This window comes from Dromaius novaehollandiae, chromosome 5, assembly GCF_036370855.1.
Source record: "Dromaius novaehollandiae isolate bDroNov1 chromosome 5, bDroNov1.hap1, whole genome shotgun sequence".
Lineage (NCBI taxonomy): Eukaryota > Metazoa > Chordata > Aves > Casuariiformes > Dromaiidae > Dromaius > Dromaius novaehollandiae.
In genome coordinates, this window is record NC_088102.1 from 70,645,751 (window position 1) to 70,665,918 (window position 20,168).

At 51.2% G+C, this 20,168-nt stretch overlaps 1 protein-coding gene across 1 annotated transcript; it reads left to right on the plus strand.

The window, feature by feature from the left end:
* The first annotated feature begins 588 nt into the window (after positions 1-588).
* On the plus strand, positions 589-19,496 carry ZFP91 (ZFP91 zinc finger protein, atypical E3 ubiquitin ligase). Its single transcript, XM_064513291.1, has 11 exons — positions 589-992; positions 1,322-1,347; positions 10,195-10,410; positions 10,678-10,714; positions 11,167-11,256; positions 11,423-11,545; positions 13,931-13,981; positions 14,456-14,534; positions 14,869-14,983; positions 15,517-15,616; positions 15,991-19,496. Exons 1-11 carry the CDS (start codon positions 673-675, stop codon positions 16,499-16,501), a joined length of 1,668 nt encoding a protein of 555 aa, XP_064369361.1. The 5' UTR covers positions 589-672; the 3' UTR covers positions 16,502-19,496.
* The last annotated feature ends 672 nt before the right edge of the window (positions 19,497-20,168 follow it).

Genomic DNA, 20,168 nt, shown 5'->3' on the forward strand with positions numbered 1-20,168 from the left:
GGAGCGGCCGCGCGGGAAGGGGGCGCCGGGCGGCTGCCTTTGCCCGGCCTCAGCCGCCGAGCGGAGGGACTCAGGGGGAGCCCGAGGGGCCCAGGCGGCGGCGGCGGCGGTAGGACGGCGGCGGTGCCCGGCGCGGCCGCGGCGCGAGGGCTCGCGGCGGGGCGGGGGGCGGCGGCGCGCGGAGCGGCGGTTGAACGGGCCGCGCTCGGGGGGAGGGAGGGAGGGCGCGCGCCGCGGCGGGGACGGCGGCGCGGGGCGGGGGGGGGAGGGGGCCGAGCGAGCGAGCGGGGCAGCCGCGGCGGCGCCTGCGCGGCGTGGCGCGCGCCCGAGGAGGGCCGGGGAGCCGCCTGCTGATTGGCCGCGAGGAGCGGGAAGGAGGCGGGCCCGGCCGCAGCGCCGCGCCGCCGATTGGCCGCAGCAGGGCGGCGGGGCGGGGGGAGGCGGGGCCGCGGGGGGCGGGGCCGCCCGCCCTCGCTGCGCCTGCCGCCCGCGGATTGGCGGGCGCCGGGCGAAGGTGGGGCGGCCGGAGGCGCCGCGTGAAGCCGGCCGCCGGCCGCTGATTGGCCGCGGCTGAGCGCGGGGGGCGGGGCGCGGCGGGGGGGAGGCGGGTTGGCGGGCGGGCGGGAGGAGCGCGGGGGAGCAGCCGCCGCGGCCCCTGCGCTCGCCGCCCCGATGCCGGCGGGCACGGAGCAGCCGGGGGGCGCCGCGGAGCAGCCGCCGGCCGAGCGGCCGCCCTCGGGCCGCCGCCGTCCGCCGCCGCCGCCCGCCGAGCAGGGGGAGGAGTCCGCGGGCAGCCGGGTGCTGCGGGGCGGCCGCGAGCGGGGCCGCGCCGCGGGGGGGGGAGCGGGAGCCGCCGCCGCCGCCGCCTCCCGCCGCCGGAAGGCCGAGTATCCGCGGCGCCGCCGCAGCAGCCCCGCGGCCCGGCCCGCCGCCGAGACGCCGCCCGCCGCCGAGACGCCGCCCGCCGCCAAGAAGGGCGCCCCCCGGGCCGGGTGAGTGCCTGCGGCCCGCCTCGGGGAGCGGGGGGGGGAGCGGGGGGGGCCCGGCCGCGTTGGCCGTAACGAGCGCGACTAAGGCCACACTTTCGCTGCTGTTTTATTACCCATCAGTTTGTCCCAGCTCCCTGGGGGTGAAACAATCCGCGCCCATAAAAGGGGCCCAAACCCGCGTTTTGGGAAGGAGGAAACAGGTCCCTTTCCCGGGATCCGTTTCCCGGGAGGAAACAGGTCCCCGGGATCGGGGCTCGTTCGCCACGTGCGAATAACTCGGGGTTTTGTTCCTGCTGCCGTGCCATCTCTTACGTTTCCCTCTTCTTTTCCAGGTGCACGGATAAAGCAGCTGGTAAAGGTAAGCGCCGAATTACTCATTCCTCCTGTTGCGCTCCTTCCAGAAAATCAGGGCTTTCCCATGGAGGCAGCCAAGCATCTGTCAGATCCTCCTTTTTAAGAACGCTTGGTGACTTGCAGTTTCTTTCCAAGGTCCTTCTTAAGATTGCGGGCCTGCGATAAGCGGCCGATGACGTTTGCGTGCGCCCGCTGTGCAGAAACTTCTTCTCCCAAATAACCACTAGGGTATTGCTTTCCCCGTGAAAAGTTGAGAGCGCGGCATGCGGTGGTTTGACAACTCTCGGTAGCCAGTGGTCCTCAACTGCTTACAAAAGCCAGGTTTGCATCCGCCTCCGCGGCTGTCCCGTCGCAGGTGTTGGCCCTCGGGAGATGCGTGAAAGATGTGTGGACATAAGAGTGTTCAAATATTTACTCTTGTTCTCGTCTAGCCTGTCTGTATTCGGCGGATGGCGGATTTCTTACGGCTTGGGGGATGAACGGGAGATGTTTCGGGGGGAGAGATGGCAGTGGCTTGCTGGATCTAATCGAGGAGACCTTAGTTCGCGTTGCAGGAACAAGTTATGTTCCTTGCCACAACATCCCGCAACTATCTCGTAGAAAAATAGGAGGCATTGCTCCTTCCCTCGTAACTCCTTCTGAAACGGTTCCCAAAAGGAGGGGTTTGGGGCGGGGAGAAAAAGGCTTTCTGTGCTGTTGGTTTTGATGTGGCACTGGGGAATCCTCACAGAGGATAAAATAGCTAGGAACAAGGTTATATACCACGCAGATGAATTCACTTTTTCTGCTGGAGCTTTTCGGTTCTTATTTGCAGGCATTTGTGTCTAAAACTTGCAGGCAGCCTTTATTCTTAAAATCCTATAACTTCCTAACGTCACATCTCTGTTTTTGCAACACCCAAATGGAATAAAGTTATAATCCGTCACGTTCCTACCTGGCAAAGTGTATTTTTGCAGGCCAAGACAGAGCTGACTGATGTGTGTTTAGCACAGACCCCCACTTGTGCATGTTTACCTTTTATTGTGCAAAATGTCTAATGGGCAGAGTATTGTAAAAACTTCGGCCCTCTAGGTAAAGTGAAGTTGCTGAAATGCGTAAAAAAGGCATGGGATTGCTGTTTAATATATGTGCGAAGAGGTGTTACCATCAAATATTTTAATGGTAACACCTAGTGCTTTGAATACCCGTAAGTAGAAATGCTTATGTGATAGTGCTGGGAACCTGGCAGAATAGTCTTATTTTTTTAACCACAGTTTCTTGGGTCTTGTTTGGAAGTGGCAAATTTTAATCCAGAACTTCCCACGCTCAATCTCTCTCTGTAGTCTAGGCTTTTTAAACGTTGGGCTCTGCGTGGCTCAGCTGTCCTTGAATGCGAGAACGGAAGAAGTATTTATTGAATTTCTCGAATTTTTATGATTAGCCTCACAGCCGAAATGGATGGCATCAACTTTTGCCTGGAAATTGGCATCGCTGAAAAATAATGAGTAGTTTTATTCCAAAGAACATCTGGTTTTGGTTGATTTCGTTTTTTTTCCCCTTTAAAATACATGATAAGTGGGAAGGGCGTGCCTCTCTGTCCCAAGAGCATGCTGGGTGGAGTCCGTGCATGCTGCACACTTGGGCTTATTTGGGAAGACGCCGAAACGGAGTTAATAAAGGTGTCTTCCTCCGGCACGCAGATCATACAGCGTGCAGAAGAAACACCCCCTCCCTCCCCCCTTTAGCCTTTTAGGAAAAAATGCTTTAAAAAGTCTAGTCAGGTGTTAGCAAGCTGCAACTTCCCTCGCGTGGCAGGATTTTTGGTAGCTAGGAAACCTCTGAAATTCTGAAAAGGAAAATGCAGTTTGTCTTTTTACCCTTGGGAAGAGCTGGATTGAGGAAGAAATCCAGTAAAACTGTTGATGTGTTGAGGGCCTCTGGTGAAGTCTTTGAGTTTAGTGCTAGCATTTACTGACTTGAGTTCCGATGTGGAATTTAATTCCCTTTCCAAGGTGATTTGCATTATGCTGTTATCCTTTACTATAAAATATTACAGTTGAGAATATTAAATTTACATGAGCTTTGCCATAACCATTAGCCTCTGTCTACTGGACAAATAGTTTGTGGAAGTGAAATGTATCCGGTAGCGCGGATGCACCGTGACATCCTGTTTGTCCGTCGGAGAAATGCAAACCTCGCTGCGCCGAAATTTGCTCGGCGAGCTGTCGGTAGTTGCCTCGCGCTTGGAATCGCACGTTGATGTGAGCTCGCCAGTGCGCTGTTGCTAGAGGAAGTTCACAGGTGATGGGTGTAGTCGCGGCTAATCCGACGCTATCGGTTGTAAAAACTGCTGTGACAGTGAAAGCGGCTCGCCAAGTCCTGCGCTCTTCCGTGCAGCGTCACCGGAGCAGAGGGCTTCTCTGCTCGTTGACTGCAGAGCAGCGGCACAAAGGTCCGTCCGCGCGGGTCCGATGGTGACGTTCCCGGAAGGTTACGGTGGAAGGTGTGTGTTGTGCCGGGGTTGGTATGCGGTTGTTGCCCTCCTGGCGTGCGAGAAGGCAGCTGCAAACTCAGCCGTACCTATTGTATTTCCTGTTTCGTCTGCTTAGTCAGGCAGTTGCCTTATTTTCCTAAAGTCGTTCTATAGAAATATTAATTGCGTAAGTCGAACGCTTAATCTCAGCTTACAAACAAACTGGTATAGCTGGAGTCAAGCTGCGTAACAGAGCTCGCATTTGGCTTCCTACGACGCTACATATTCTCATGGAAATAACTTTTAGTTAGGCCTGAATAATTCTAATTATTGGATTGTAGGTTTAATGAATACTCTTCAGATCGTGTCCTTCCGGAACTGAAAACTGAGCGCTTGCTGTGACTCTTGAAGTTATGCTGGCGATCAAATGAAACCTACTTCTCGGGTTTAATTTTACACCCAAAGAAGTTCCTGACTGGATTCACTTCTTGTAAAATTTTACCTCTGCTATTTAATAACTGTATTTAAGAGTCCGAATGAAATCTTTCAGTCGGTTGCAGTTCAGGAGGTCATTAAAAAGCAGTAAAATTAACTGTGCAGCTATTATGGACGGCCTGATTAGTGGCGGATTATATGACAGCTGAGAAGAGAAGAAAAATGCTCGTCTAAACAACAAAGTGGAAAACGTGAACCTTCAGAATTAAATAGCTACAGTGCAAAAATGTAAAGATGGTAAGTTTGTGCTTAATGATGAAGTCCCTGTCCTACAGTGTTCAGAAAACATCTGCTCTCTGCCTTCAAGGTTTCAGAGCATCTTGGCTGCAAGGAGATCACTTTTCCCTGTAGTAGAAGAAAGGGCGCAGGGGGAAAAGCGTTTGTACAAGCTTAATGTGACAGAGGGTTTTTTTGGAGATCCGTGTTGGACTTTATGCACAGCCTCAAGAAAATGTAGAGCTGAATGTGGGATTCTCACACTGACCTAAAATTTGAGGCCGGTGTGGGCTGGAGGACGATGCCAGCGGCGTTTACGTACTTCAGCGCGCGGTTATAGAAAGCGTGCTTTAAAGGAGGGGAAGGATGTTGGATGCTCATGCATTTGGAGAATTGTCTTGGTGACTTGTTCCTGGATTTGTTTCTGGTCTTTCAGTAGGAAATTATTGTAAGTTTTCTTTGTTGGGTAGCTAATATTTTGGCCGTTCTCCTACCGCAGTGGCTTTCAAGCTGTGGTTTGGAGGCTCAAGGGGAGAAGGGAAGTCAGGGAACTACTTCTTCAAGGATTATGAAAGTAACTGAGTGGCAAATACAAGGTTACTTTGTAGCGGTCCCTGCTTAAACGGCTGGAGAAAATGTTACAGTTTTACAAACTTGGGAAAAAAAAGGTGGAAAACTGGAAGGCTGGAGTTGTCGTAGTATAGGTAACTTGCATTATACCTTGTTATTTGCATTCTTAAAGCTTCACGCTTCTTTGGTAATGACTGTTTTCCCTTAGAATTTTGTCACTGTTTTGAAAGAGAAATGTCACTACTTAAGATCAAACCTTCTAAAAATGTGCCGGGTTTGAATAACTCAAATTGCTAAGATGTATTTTGACTTTAGCGAAGGTTTTTCCTGTGTCCCATGTGAACAATTTTGCAGCTCTTCAGGGGGGGTGTGGGAGAAAAAGCTGTTCAGATGGAGGTTTACACTAGGATTTTTTTCCTGAGTTTTAATTTTGGCTGTGCTATTATGAAATGCAGTGTTTAATGCCTTATCTGTCCTATAGGTACTGCGGTAAATCTGAGTCACAGCCTAATAGCCACATATTTATTGTGATGCAGTTATTTTCATAATAGTCGTGTTGTAACTTCACTTGAGCGTACACAGGTATTTTCTGAAAGTGTTGTGCAGGGCTAGTAAGAAGCTTTCAAATGTTTTATGAATCAGGCTTTAGAAAGTTTCTGGTTTGTAATTAAAGAAAAAATTGAAACCTTCATTTTTCTATACATCAAGAAGCAGGAAACAAATAAAATGGCATGGGTATTTCTTGCTGTCGTAATATCAAAAAGATGAATATTCTGTTGCAACAAGCTTTCTTTTGAGCTGTAATGAGGGGTGTTTTGGGCTGCAAGTGGATTCATGTATATATAAAAGCTCAAACATCTAAACCAGTGTGACTGGCAGAAATAATGCGGAGCCCCAAACAACTCCCTTTTTCATTTCTTAGGGTAATTGAACGGCGACTCGAGCTGCCAATGGAGCCGAACTGGTGCATAGCAATGCATGGCACCTCTGTCGTAAGCTCGGCATAAACCAGCCTTTTATGGGTTGTGCAGCCAGCCAGCAGAAGCAAGCAGGATGCTCTGCTTCTGACGGGTCCGCGTCCCTTGTCCCCAGCGAGACGTGAGGACGGTGGCGTCGAGACGGGTGCTGCGCGTGCTGCCTGGCCAGCAGAGCTTTGTGCTATGGCAAATGCCCCAGCGTTATTTCTGTGCCCCATTCCTTTGGAGAAAGGGGTGATTTGGGTCTCTGCTCTCCGGCTACCTGCTTGTCTTTCCCCAAACACGTAGCAACGCGGGCACTGGATTTGCGAGGTATTAGAGGAACGAGGATGGAAGGAAAGCGATGGACACGGCATGATCGGGCAGGTCCTAAGAGGAAGTAACTTGTTCAGGAAACCGATGGCAGGTGGTTTTGGCTTTCCCTGCTCTTTTGGATGAGTAATTGATCTGGGACTTTGTGTCTGTTTTCCTTCGCTGCTTGGAAGGAAGGTTGAGGAGATGTTGGCTGTGGGGTGTGCGTATCTACTGCTCGGGCCCTGGTCAGCTTGCTGCCTGTTATCCAGCCACACGCTTAACACTTCTTACATCCAGCGGGGTAAAAAGAAGTGGATCTATGATATCGGGAGGAACTGAGATTCCTAAGGGCGAGTTTATGGCCAGGTCAGGGAAACAGTGGCTGTTCTTCGGTGTTTAGCCCTTTCCTTTCAGTTTGTGGCCACTCGGCTGTATACAGGAAAATACGATGTGGGTTGTGAGATGGGGCTGTTTTCTCTGGTTCAGTAACCTTGCGTGCCGTGCTCCCAAGGCAGAAGTGTAAGGCATGGATGAAAATACATTTACGCTGCGTGCCTGAAACGCAGATCCGTGGTGACCAGCGTGGTGGGCTAAGACTGAGTGTCACCAGGGAACGCTCTGAGGAGCAGAATGGCCTCCAGAGTCTTCTCTTTTCCTTATCCAAACATACCTCATGACAACTTTGTAACTAGATTCCTCTCAGGGATGTTTTTTCCCTTTCTGACTGGCATTTTCTTCACAAATTTTAATACTGAAGGATGCTTGGTGCCTGTTGTTTTAGGGCAGCTCCTTCACTCTAATCTATAAATGTTTTCTGTGCTGGACAATGGGGCGTTTCATTTAAAGGCTGCTGGGAAGAATCGGCAGAATGGCAAAAATAGCTCAGAACGAAAGCTGTTTATCAGTAAGTAACTTAGTTAAGGGATAGTTAAATGCAGGAAAAATCCGGAGAGCCAAAAGATCAGAAGGACTGGTAGGACTTTAAAAAATGGATTTTCCCATCTCTCTCAAATGATTTTCCATAAAGATGCAGGCATCCACTCAGTCCCCGAATCCAGCTTCTGCAGAGGATACTGAATGAGGTAGGTAATTAATAATGTCAGCATGGGTGAGTTGCAGAGGAGCGTGAGCACGGGGATGTTGCTTGTTCTGCAAAGTCATAGCTCCCGTTGCCCCCTGTGAAATGTCATTCAGGCAAAAGACAGCGGTGTGAAGCCTCAGTCTGAGGTGATACATGCCGCTTGTCCAGCAGACGACTGCCAAAACGCAAACACGTAGTTTGTTCTGCAGCAGCTGGTCTGGAAAGTAAATGCTTGTTGCTGCTTGTTGCTGCTTTTTTTTGCCTCTCACCAGGGATGCCTTGATGTCTATCCTTGCATCTCACGTATTCTTTCGTCCTCCTGGAGGTCTAAGTTCCTATGACCTGGTGTCCGCCACTGCTGTTGACACGAACGATGGAATAACAGGATGTTGGTCCACAATCCGTTTTCCGGGTGTCTTCTGGGAGGACAGGAACCTTCCACAAAAACTGTTACCAGCCAGAGCTAGTGTTGATGAGTTGATACAGTTTCACATGCAGAATTAACAACAGTCTTTTGAATGGAAAGTTTTTCTTACGTTTTGGGCTCAAGAGATTCGACAGTCTTTCTTGTTTGAAGAACAGAGCCTGATTATCTGTACCGTTTATTCCATGCAGCTTATTTCTCGTGCTTCTTGGTGCCGTTAGCAAAATGCTGCCACCTGAGAAGTGTGGCTTTTTACGTAGAGATGTTGGAGAGGAAAGTGGTAACGCCATATTCATCCACGGGGCCAGATTCAGCTGTGCTAAGTGTGCTACCCAAGACAGGACTGGAAACAACTGTAAGGTCCCAGTTTAGTCAGTTGAGAGAGGTGGGCATCTCTTGACTCCTTCCACCGATGGTAGAGGGAGACAAGGACAGCCACGTTCCTAACTGTGGTCCTGTTACATCCCACCTAACCTCAGGTGCAATTGAAACTGCAGCATCTCCAGTGAGAGGATCGTGGTGATGTCTAATGTTGTGTCACATGTGTGAAGCCAGTTGTCATCTCTGAATTTAGTCTTTTTTGGGTCAGGGAGGCCCTCAAAAATGAAAAAAAAAAAAGTAGGTGTGGGAAAGAGATGTTCAAATCTAGGGATTTAACACCTTAAATTTAAAAATAAGTTTTGTTTTGCAGTCTTGGGTCTGAGGAAAAGTCTTGGTGAATGCTATGGTTTCACCTGTTCCTGCAGCTGAATGCCTTGCAGGTGTAGCTTGCCTGGCGCAGCTCTGACCCTTGCACGGGTGCCTGTGTCCACTGTATATAAAGTCAAGGACTGTAGTGGTTTTAAACTGATGGCTCTACTACTTTACGAGTTTTATTGTAAAATAAATATTTCATGCTTCTCCTGATTGTATTTTCTTGGAGGTGCAAAGGTATTCACGGGATGTAAAAGAAAAGCAATGAATCTGTTAGACACATACTGAAGTAGAGGAAAAAGGAAAATGAGAAATTGTGTGGAAAGGCTTATTAAACACCTTCACTTCAGAGAAATGGAGCAAAATTGCTAAGTTAGTGGTGCCTTGGGTGTACTTTGTTGAAATGTATTCCGAGGAAGGTCTTTTTCATCTCTGCTCTATGTTTGGTCTTTAAATTATCAGTTCTTGCTAAGAAGCCAGCCTTATGCCTGGTCTTCCAAAGGCATAAACGTTGTTCAAGAGCAGCAGTATGTGTTAACACTGGTAGTGGCTGGGGAAATCTCTAGAGAAAGGTCCCAGAACGTCTTTGGAGGCTTTGATTTAGCACTCAAAAAACTGAGGATGTTCACAATTAGGATTAAAAAAAAAAAGTAAAGCAATCATAGTTTGTGTTAAGATTTGCAAAACCAGGAAGCCAAAGAGTCCTAGTCCTGCCTCTGATGAGGAAGCTTGCTTAGTATGTGTAAGACATCAAACTTGGTTGCTGTGGGGTTGCCCTGTGGAGTATTGTGGGTGGCTTTATGCACTAAAGTGATGACTAAACTGGAGTATTGAGTGTAGCCAGCTATTTGGAAGTAATTTCTTCCGCGCATCAGGATTTGTGGAATATCGAAAGGTGCTTGGTTCATTAAGGGCCAGTGTTATGGCAAGCAAAAAAAAAAACCCCAAAAAAACCCTGAGAGCAAGTGAACTTTACATGGAAATCTTAATTATTAGGGGATGAACTTGCTCACACAAACATTTTAGCCAGTTCTGTTATCTTGCCAAAACATATCTGAAGATCAGCCACCAGCCAAAAAGGAAACCACCTGCAGAAGCTAAAAATGAGTGAAAGCACCTCAGGCTAACAGTGCTTGTGATGCTTTTTGCCTTAGCACGGTACCAGAAACATCCCTCTGAGATTCCTCAGGATTGTTACCAGGTGTACACTTTTGATCAAATTTGCGTTTGGGAGATTCTCCAGACGTGACTTTTAATGCGGGCCAACTTTGTATCTGGTCTTTCATAAAGCAGTTACGAAGGTTTGTTGCGAGTGTCTGTCTCGTGGTGCTTAGGGGAGATCAAAGCCAGCAAATAATCTTGTAAGCCTTTATCCGAAAAAATGTAAGCTGTTTTTAAATATTTGCCTCTTTAGTTAGAGGCAATAGGAAATGTGAAGAGCCTTTTAAGTGAAGGCTTGCTGAGGTAAGGTCCTGGGATGTGTCCTGTCTCACTTGCCAGAGTTTTGCTCCAAACTTTTAATAGGTAGCGGTCTCCCTTGTTAGAGTCGACGGGGAAGTTCTGCTATTCAGCAGCATTCAGCAGAGAGGAGCGCGAATTAATGATGGGGTTCATGCTTGTTATTAATGAGATTACAACGGACGTTTCAGATCCCAAAGAAGAGAAAGAGGAGGAGGAAGTCTCCGGTGTTCTCAGCCACGGCTCTCCCGTCAGCACGGCCAGGCCCAGCCGAAGCTGGCGCAGTAGCAGATCGGCCACCGCTGCCCGCCAGCGTGAAGCGGAGAACTTGCGTGCCTCCAGATCCAAGACTGGTTCCCTGCAGCTCGTCTGCAAGTCGGAACCAAACACGGACCAGCTTGAATATGGTACGTGGGAAGCCCTGGCCTAAAAGTGCCTGAAGATAGTCAGGTCTTGGGAGCCTTTGAAGGAGCTGTCTGGGGAGGGAGCTGAACGAGGGCGTAACTTTGAGAGCTGTATGCTGACTGCGGCTGGTAGAGGCATGGTGCTTCTTGGTCATGAGTACCTTCTGCCACCAGCACTCCTGGCGCTGAATGTCGGCGGAGGTATCTTGAGACAGATGAGCTCACTGCAGCGAACACAGATTGAAACCTAATGGTGACTTTTCCTTTCAGAGGTCACAGAAGAGCATCAGTCTCCAGCTGGAATCAGGTAGGAAGCTCTTATTTGGTGGTATTCCTTCCTATGAAGTGTTTCAGGAAGGGGAAAATACGGGCTTGAGTGGGGTGTGTGTGTGTGTGTGTGTGTCCAAAATAAACCCTCCTGTGAAGGGTTCTGTAGGAAGGATAGTAGTTCTGTTCTCCTTCAGCCCTGGGCCTTTCTGTCTCTGGATTGCAGGTGGACTGCAGACGTCAGGTCATCTTGTATAAGATTCAATCTGGGCGTTTCACCTGGTAGCTTTTTCCCTTCTGCAGTAGATGCTGTAATTGGGTGGGTTGATGAGAGGAGACTGCTCTGCCCAGCCTGTTTTGGCTGTCATCGTGTTCCTTGGTGCAAGCCGTTAACGGTGTCTTTCCCATCCTGGGAGGTGATGCGTGCATGTTCTTGCAGCAGTGCTTAAGCTGCTGCTGCTAAACTTGTCTGTTCTCCTTTTCTGCTGGCAGTGACGATGAGGAGGAGATGCTCATCAGCGAGGAAGAAGTTCCCTTCAAAGATGACCCAAGAGATGAAACCTATAAACCCCACTTAGAAAAGTATGCACTGGATTATGCACTTACTGCCTAGTAATAACTAGTAATAACTGCTAGTAATAACTAGCCTAATGTGACCCAAAGAATCTACGCTAGTTGCTAAGGTCACATAGCTCCTGTTGGGCATAGTGTTGTCCCCACTGCCAACGTTGTGTTTGTACCATTGCAGGGAAGCTCCGAAGCAAAGGAGAAAAGCCAGCAAGGGGAAGGAGGAAAAAGAGAAGCAGAAAGAGATTAAAGTGGAGGTGAAAGAAGAAAGTGAGTTTCAGGAAGATGAAGAACCTCCAAGGAAGTGAGTAAAACTCTGCAAATACTTGTTTTGGTGTGTGTTTTGTGGGTTTCTCTGTGTCTTTCGCTCAGCACTTTAAGTAGAATGATGTTTTTTTCCCCTTTCCTGCCTGTTCCAAGTCCTGCTTTCTGCTACCTTGCCCGTGCTGGGCGAGGAAAATAAAGGAACTGGTGTTTTCATTTAGTTTAAGCTGAATTGTTCCGTACTGTGGTTTAGTCAGCCTATCTGCATAAGGCCATAAAACGTGAAATACTTCAGCGAGTTTTTAAAAATGGCTTCAGCTGTGAGGTCTGAATTGTATTAGACTTGTAGAAAGGCAGTCTGGGAAACAAAATCTCTTCTGTTGTGCACGTAGAGGCAGACGTGGGAGTGCTTTGTACGCGTCGCATGGGAAGTGTCCCTTTCTTACCTTTGGGACTGACATACTAGAGCTCAGGAAAGAATAGCTGTGTTCTGGCTCCTTTTGGAGCAGTAAAAAGAACCAATGTTTTACTACCTCATATTTCCCTGGTACCTTGGGTGGAGCCTCAAAATCTGTGGCTGTGTCGTCACTTGGATTCAACACTGAAGCTCTTCTTGCAGCCGAGGTAGATCGGGTTGATATGCCTATATCAAAGCCTTTCTTTGGGATAGCGTGTGAAAAAGCAGGTTTTGTAGTTGAGCTTCTCTGTGAGCAATGGAAACAAACGGGGCTCCCTCTGCTGGCCCGTGATGTTTGGCAGCCTCTTTAAGGCTGATGTTCTCATGCTGTTTCCAAGCTGCAGCAGGGCAGACTTATATTGGAGAGGCGTAAGGGCATGCATACCTTGAGACTTTTTCTTTTTTTTTCCTCCGTGAAAAATGGCTTTCTAGGGCTTAATGTTCTGTTGTTTGGATCAGAGGCTACTTCTGTGCGTAATAAAACCCGTGCCTCTTCCGAAGGCTTGACTTGAATTTTGAGTGCCTGTTCAGCTTGTTACTGTTGTGGCCTTGCTATCAATAACAACACCTCAGTGCACTCTAGAAAAGACTTAATCTCTGCGGTAAGCGTCTCGGTGCAGCAACGTGATGGAGCAGATGCACTGTTCTGGGCAGAGCTATTGCTCAGGAGGGTGACATTTTACTTGTAAACAGAGGTCTGTCTGCTCAGAGCGAAAGATTTTGTTTTGACAGGTGCATAAGCTACTGTAGTTAATTCAGAGGACTGAAAAATAGCTTTTGGATCATTTAATCCGGTTCTTCCCAGCCACAGACTGGTATTTTGCACAGGGCACAGAAAATTACTCAACAGAGCAGAGGAAATAAGAGGGCACCATCAATTCTGAACTAGGTTGGCAAAATTATATGTTTAGAGAGAATGCATTAGGAAGTGGGAAGGACTGTGTGAGCTAACCACATAAAGCATTTATGTCTTTAAAATGTTGCCTTCCTCTGAATCTGCATCTAGGCTGCACTTGATTGATTTTTCTAGACCTTGCAGTTAATGAAGCATTAGCTTGCTAACCGTCTGCAGAAGTAAATTATAAGGGCAGACTCTCATGTGCTGATACGCAGCCTAGAAAGAGCCGAGTTTTATCACAAGATCACAGACTGTTTGGACAGTTGCAGGCTTAAAAGAAAAACGTGAAGCATGTGACGCATGGTTGAGGGATTTTATAATAGCTGTTCCTCATTCCATTGTGGCAGGAGAGTTGGTAATTTTTAATTGCAGCCTGTTGAGCCTGTGGTTGTCTGGTACCTGTTTACTGTTATTTGCGCCGCTGTGAATGACGGACTGAAAAGCGTTTGAATGAATCTCGCTAAGCCAATGCTGTCCAAAAATGTGCTGTGTGGCAGACCTAGTGGCTGGTCGTGCAGCCCCAGCCCCACTCTGTTAGCAGGGGCAGGGTGGTTTGAGGTCTGTCGCATGTCACCAAAAGTCATGCACGAGAAAAGTATGAGGATCAGAAAGGTGGGGAGCCCTGCTCCTTAGGGAGTGGTATTCTGTGTCATGCTCAGCACCCACGGAGACAACGCGCGTGAAGGCCTGGCTACTTTTCTGCCCTTTTACTCTGAGCTTTGCCCTAGAAACTCTGGTGTTTTGATCCAGAGCAGGTGGCTGTTGAATTCTGACCTGCTGGGTGCAGTGTTATTTTTCAGCCTAAAACAGTCCCTAGATATTGTATTATATTAGGGTCTGGTTGGCTGAGTTTGTACATGTAAGGCCTAATTCAAAATCCGTTGTGATAGTGAAGAGAACTTACTCTCTCCTTGCATGCATCCCTCCACTTGTGCTTTCTTTTGCTTTAAACTGGTAACATTTTCCTGTAAACAACACTTGGCTCAATATAGCGCACTGCTGTCTTTAACTCTGCCTGGTACCTATGTAAAGAAGCCTCTCTCAATTCTGTTTCTGTAACCCTGTCACAGGAGAGGAAGGAGGAGAAAGGATGACAAGAGCCCAAGGCTGCCCAAGAGGAGGTAAGTGATGCCCTCTGTTCATTTCTGTTCTGAAGACCTGCTTCCCTGCACTGCGATAACAACTGTCTCAAAGCTATCTCTTTTTATGGAAATCTGCCTTTAAAGGGAGGAAAAAGCAGTAGCATGCCTTGACTTCCCTCCTTTCCTTGCCCTCTCTCCCTGAAGCGTGTGGTTCAGTTTCTGCCAACTGAGCCATTTTTCCCTTCTCAGTTGCCGCCTGGGTGGGCAGCAGCCGGGGGGAAGTGGCTGGGAGCTCTGTCTCTCCTGGGGTTTTCTCAGTTCTGGTGAGAGCCCTGGAGCAGTGCTGGGAGCAGAGAAGTCCCCGTCAGCACAGCCCGCATGGGAATATCGGAGCAGCAATCCCTTGTTCTCACATCGCTGCCGAGCTGCACTTGGTCTTCATTTGTCTTCCTGCTGCCCTGGCTTCAGACGGGCCAGCTGACCTCTCTGCCTGTTCTCTCCCTGACTTCTTAGGAAGAAGCCTCCAATACAGTATGTCCGCTGTGAGATGGAAGGCTGCGGCACCGTCTTGGCTCACCCACGTTACCTGCAGGTTGGTTGAAATGTTTTCGCTTCTTGAAAGACACATTTGCCACTTGCAACAGGCAGCTAATCTTCCCCTGGCACTGAAACGCTCCTTTCTAACCCTGCCTTTTTGACAGATGTCATTAGTCACGGCGAGTTGTGACCAAGTGTGGCTTTGTATCTGCCCTGTTGCTAGATGCCCACGTTTGGTTGGCTTGCTCTTATCACTGAAGGTCCAAGCCTTTGTGGTGTGGTGGTGTCTTGTCAGCGACTGGAGTCTGGCCTGCTGAGATGCCTTCTGCGGTCAGTGTGTCTTAGCCATGTAAAGAGAGAGTTTACAAGCTTTCGCGCTCCTTTTTCAGCACCACATAAAGTATCAGCACTTGCTGAAGAAGAAATACGTGTGTCCCCATCCCTCCTGCGGTCGGCTCTTCCGGCTCCAGAAGCAGCTCCTGCGGCATGCCAAACACCACACAGGTACAGGGAGGTGGGACCTGAATCCAAACTCCTCATCTGGTCAGTGAATGGAGGGGGGGACGGACAGATGGACTGAAAAGCTTCCAGGTCTTCTAGGGAGGGTGAAGCTGAGGCAGGTGGTACTGCTTTGCAGCAGTACAGTATTACCCCCTTCTGGAGTACCATGTTTTAAGGTGACGGGTGGAATGGGCTGTAGAGGGTTTTGCTAACCCTGTGGCAAGTATCATTCAGGGGCCTTATAGAGGGATAAAACAAGCCAAGCGCTATCTTAATTTGCTAGTCCTTCGATATTGTTCAGAATGGACAATTAGCTCTAAGGAGAGTCTTAATTGCCTCTTAACTCTCCAGATCAACTGCTCTGGTGTCTTGAGGGGCACCTCTTCCTTTACCATGTCTGCTGCCCTCCCAGCGTTTCTGCTTCTGAGGTAGCTTCTGGTTCTAGCTCTGTGGGTAGCTTTACCGACGATGCGTGAGAGCTTGGAGAGGGAGCAGGTCTGCAGGGAGGTGATGCTCACGCTGGTGTTGCTTTTCAGATCAAAGGGATTATATCTGTGAATACTGTGCCCGGGCCTTCAAGAGTTCTCATAACTTGGCAGTGCACCGGATGATCCATACCGGCGAGAAGCCCCTGCAGTGAGTACCCGTGCTTTGCTCTCCTCCTTTGCGTGACCCATGGATACGCCCCTTCTTGGACTGCGCCGGGAGCAGGGGCAGCTTGGAAGACAGGGCTGGAACCTGTTCTTGAAGTGCCAGCGCTCTTTAAACACACACCTGTAGGAGTGTTTGAGCTGCCACCAGTTTCACCTGCTCCTTGAGGCGGTGTCTCAGCAGAGATCTGAGGAGCATGAACAAGCCCTCTGCAAATACAGCTGGAAGAGCTGGAGCTAGGGTGACCTGCCGTTTTAGGGAGCCTTGCTGTTCCCCTGGGCGCTCCTCCTTGCTCGTGCTATCCACAAACGTGTGCCGATGCCCCCCTGTTGTGACCTCTCCCTTCTCCCCTTCCCCAGGTGCGAGATCTGTGGGTTCACCTGCCGGCAGAAGGCTTCCCTGAACTGGCACATGAAGAAGCATGACGCGGACTCCTTCTACCAGTTCTCCTGCAACATTTGTGGCAAGAAGTTTGAGAAGAAGGACAGCGTCGTGGCCCACAAAGCCAAGAGTCACCCCGAGGTGCTTATCGCTGAAGCGCTGGCTGCCAACGCGGGTGCCCTCATCACCAGCACCGACATTTTGGGCACTAACCCCGAGGCCATCGCGCCGCCCACCGACGGCCAGGGCCTCCCCCTTCTTCCCGACCCCCTGGGAAGCGCCGCCCCAGCAGATTGCCTGCTGCTGAACCCCGACGGGATGCCGAAGACGTACTGCGGCGGGGCGGAGCGCGTGAGCCTGGTGGCTGACGGCAAGCTCTTTGTGGGCAGCGGCAGCAGCGCGAACCCCGAAGGGCTGGTCATGAACACAGAGATCCTGGGAGCCACCACGGAGGTGCTCATCGAAGATTCAGACTCCACCGGACCCTAGTGGGCGGGGAGCACGCGGGTGCTGGGACAGTTTGGACTCTGTATTTAAAAGGAAAAAAAAAAGAAAAAAAAAAAAGGAGAAACTTATTGAAAGAGAGAAAAGTTAAACAAAACTTAAAATACTAGTAAATAACCGAAGGGTCTGCTCCCCTCCAGCGTGGATCACAGCACATCCTCTTTCTCCCAACCACTTCTCTCTCTTTTTTTCTCTCTCTCTCTCTCCCCCACTGCCCCTTTGTAGAAAGGGGCACATGCTGCCATTACCAGAGCAAGCTGGATCGAGCGACGGATTTCACCAAGGGAGGGGGAATGGCCGAAACCCTTCGCTCTGCCCCAAAGCAGATGCCTTTCTGGCTCCTTGACGCGGCCCCACTTGCGAATAGAAAGCGTTTGCGCTCTGGACGAGTTTCTTAGGACTCCCGCCCGCCCCTGTGGTCCTGACGTCTATGCATCGCTGCACTCCGGTCCTTGCAGTCTCCCCCTTCCTCCCAGGGCTGGGAGTTTGGCTTGGCACTTTAGGCCCCCCCCCCCGCCCCGCTCAGCAGGGCGAGCTGTAAAACGGCGCGCATCCCTCTCCCCGCCGCGCTGCTCTGCTCTGCTCCGTCTCTGGCAGGGAGTCGAGGGAACGCCCTGGCTCGTAGATGGTGTTTGCTTGGAGAGGCCTGGGGGCTACGGGAGCCCTGCGTGGGAGAGGCGAGGAGGAGCATCCCGGTTTGACGACAGTAATTTGCACTTTGAACGTGTTTCGTTTTTGTGTTGTGGTAACAAGATTCCTTATTTATTGATAAAAGGGTCGGTATTTTTTAGTTATGTTCTCGGGGGAGGGGGGAAGGGTTCGGGCTATTTCCCAGTAGGCTCCTTTACGCGAGGGAGTTGCAGGGAGCGAGTCGTGCCATCGTAGCAGCAGCGGGGAGAACGGAGGCGAAGAAGGCGTGCTGGAGTCGCAGCTTTTCCAGGGTAGAGCGAGAGCCCCCGGTGAGGAGCCTCTTTGCAGGGAGAGCTTTAACGGGGAGGACGAGGTGAGTGATGCAGCGGCCGGCTCTTGCCTCCCTCCCTCCCGGGTCGCACTGAACTCCTTGCATTAAATGCCTTTTGTTTTTCCTTTTTCCTTTTGCCTCATCCCTGCTCCCTAGCCTTGCAGGGAAGAACATCATTAGCCAGGAACTCGTTCCCTTGACTTAGGACAGCTGTGAGCTGCTTACTGGTGGGGGATGTCCTGCTCCTCATCCAACTCTGCCTCCGCTTTCCAGGTCTAGACAAAGACGCAGAGGCTGGATGCGGTCGTCTCGGGCTTGTTTATCCGACGCGACGGACCGATACGGGCCCGCGGGGCCGTCGGCTTCTCTCCCTGCCCCGGTTTGGGGCAGGGTGGGGGTGTTGTGCGGTCCTGTTCTGCAGGCTCCTCGCTCGGGCACGGACCCCCCTGCTTTCTGTGAGACGTGGTGGTTCAGGTAGTACCCGCCGGTGTAGTTAGGACAGGCCTAGCTGGGCCAAGCTTGGAAATGTTTGCGTAGCATATGACGCGTCTCTGGTATCGAGACTTGGATCTTTTTGCTCTGTTATCCGAAACTTTCCGTGGAGACCCGGTGGCCTTGAATTCTTGGCGTTTTTGGAAGAGGTGAAAAATAACCTGGGTGGTTGTTTCTTTTTGTTTTTTTTTCCTTTGTTTGTTTGCTTGTTTTTTTGGTCGGGTTTATGTGGTTGGGAATAGAGCTGAAGTATCTTGTCTGAGCACGAGGTCAGCTAAATTGGTCTGTAGCACAAAGCTGCTAGGCAGAATCAGGTATTTGGGGTTTGGAGGATGGCAGTAAAATGTGGAACTTGATTGGAAACCTTTTTTCCTGGAAAAACTGACTCTAGGCACCTACTCTATCCCCTGCGCTGCCTGAAAATCCAACCGTGGCTCAAACCAGACAGCTGTTTTTGGGTCGGTTTTCCTGATTTTTCTTTATTTCCCCCCTCCCCACCCCTTCCCTCTCATTGAACCCTCTGTCAGAGCGAGTCGCAATGCGTGCGGCGTTGGTTGGGGCGGTTCGTCGTCGGACAGTTCGCAACCCTGCTCGTCTTACGCCCTGGGTATGGGCAGCGCTCGGGGCGGGGGGGAGACGCGTCCAGCCGGGAGCCCGTTTTGGGGATGAGGATGAGGGCTGCGGTGCTGTGTCAGGTCCGCGGTGGTACGGCACGGAGCTAAAACCGCTTTCTTCCCTTGGGAAGATCTTGCTTGGATTGTGCGAGGCCCAAAACATGGTGATTTCCAGCTAGGAGCTTTTGGGTGGCCAGCCAACCCCCTCCCCTGCCAAGCAAAGCATCCCGCAGCGCCTTCAAACCTGCTGGCGACGGTTTTACCCCAGCGGCAACTTGAGCCCAGCCAACTCGTATTTGCGCGGCGGCGTTTCTCCCGGGCTGGATCGCGGCTGCCGGGAGCGGACATGCTCTCGTGCCGCGACTCGGCCGTGCCGCCGCTGTGGGCGGCTCTGCCGGAGCAGCAGGGCCTGAACGGCAGCTTCAGCCAGGGGGGACGCGCGGGGCGGGCAGAGCCTCGCACAGAACACTAAAAGGAGCGCTTAGGCTTTTCTTTTTCCGAGGATGGCACTAAAATGCTTTTGGGCCGAGAGCTCGCTCGCCTCTGGCGATGCCGGGCGCCCGGTCGGAGACGCGGGAGGCTGCGTCCTCCTCCACCGCCCGTGTTCCCGGGATGCAGGGGTGCTCTCGCCTCCCGAGCCCTTCCCAGCCCCGATCCCCGCCACCCCCCCTCCACCCCCCCGTAGCTTTCTTTTTTTATTTTATTTTTTCTTTTTCTGGTCTCAGCCAGTTGCCTGTCTGTCCTCTAACCACAGCCTGCTAACCCCCGGTGCAGGAGAGACTGGTGTAACCCCCTCCCCACGACCGCCGCAGCCCTCCTGCCGCTCCTCCTCTCGATGTCTCTCCTTCACTCGCATGCAGTTTGCTTCAATAAATTATTGTAGTAGTTTGCAATAAACTTTTTTTGTATTTTTTCCCTGTATTTTAATTTTTTATTTATTTATTTTTTTTTCTCCTCGGGGGGAGGGAAGGCAAAGGCGACCGTAGCCCTCGGCCTGGGCCCTCCGCGGCCTGGGCCCTCCGTAGCCTCGCGCCCCATGGTGGGTGCGGGCTGGGGAGCGGGGACCCTCCTCGCTGCCCCCCCGGGGGGGTCCACAGCGCTTTCGGCAGTAGCCACCAGGTGGCAATGGCGCTGTGGGGTTGGCGACCCCCCCCCCCCCCCCGGGAGCCCGGGGTGGGCTAGCGCCCGGCGGCGGGGGGCTGGCAGCCGGGCCCGGGGGGGGGCAAAGGCTCGATGTAATATAATAAAAAAGGGAAACTGTGCTTTTTCAACTCCTGTTTTCTCTTAAGCTGGGTAATGCGTAACCAAAATAAACATAGCGAGGGAAAACCACCCAAACGATGACAAAAAAAAGCAGCAGGCTGTCTTGTTCTGGTGCTCGCGGGGGCGGCCGAGGCCCCCTGTCCCCTTGGTGGCAGGGCTTGGGGACACGCTGCTCCAGGGAGGGGGGCTCACTGTGGGGGCCAGGACCCCCCGACCCCCAAGCAGTTTGGGTTAAGGGGTGAAAAGTCGCTGTGTTTCCCCCGCCGGGAAACCCAAATCCTTCGGCCGCCGGGCTCCGGCCTCAACCCCGGCGTTAAGCAAC

What these genes read in the sequence shown, in the direction of transcription:
- ZFP91 (XM_064513291.1), top strand. Translation starts at nt 673, where the DNA reads ATGCCGGCGGGCACGGAGCAGCCGGGGGGCGCCGCGGAGCAGCCGCCG. An exon ending in GGATAAAGCAGCTGGTAAAG is followed by an intron (nt 1,348 to 10,194) that starts GTAAGCGCCGAA and finishes CGGACGTTTCAG; the next exon opens with ATCCCAAAGAAGAGAAAGAG. An exon ending in CTCACCCACGTTACCTGCAG is followed by an intron (nt 14,535 to 14,868) that starts GTTGGTTGAAAT and finishes CTCCTTTTTCAG; the next exon opens with CACCACATAAAGTATCAGCA.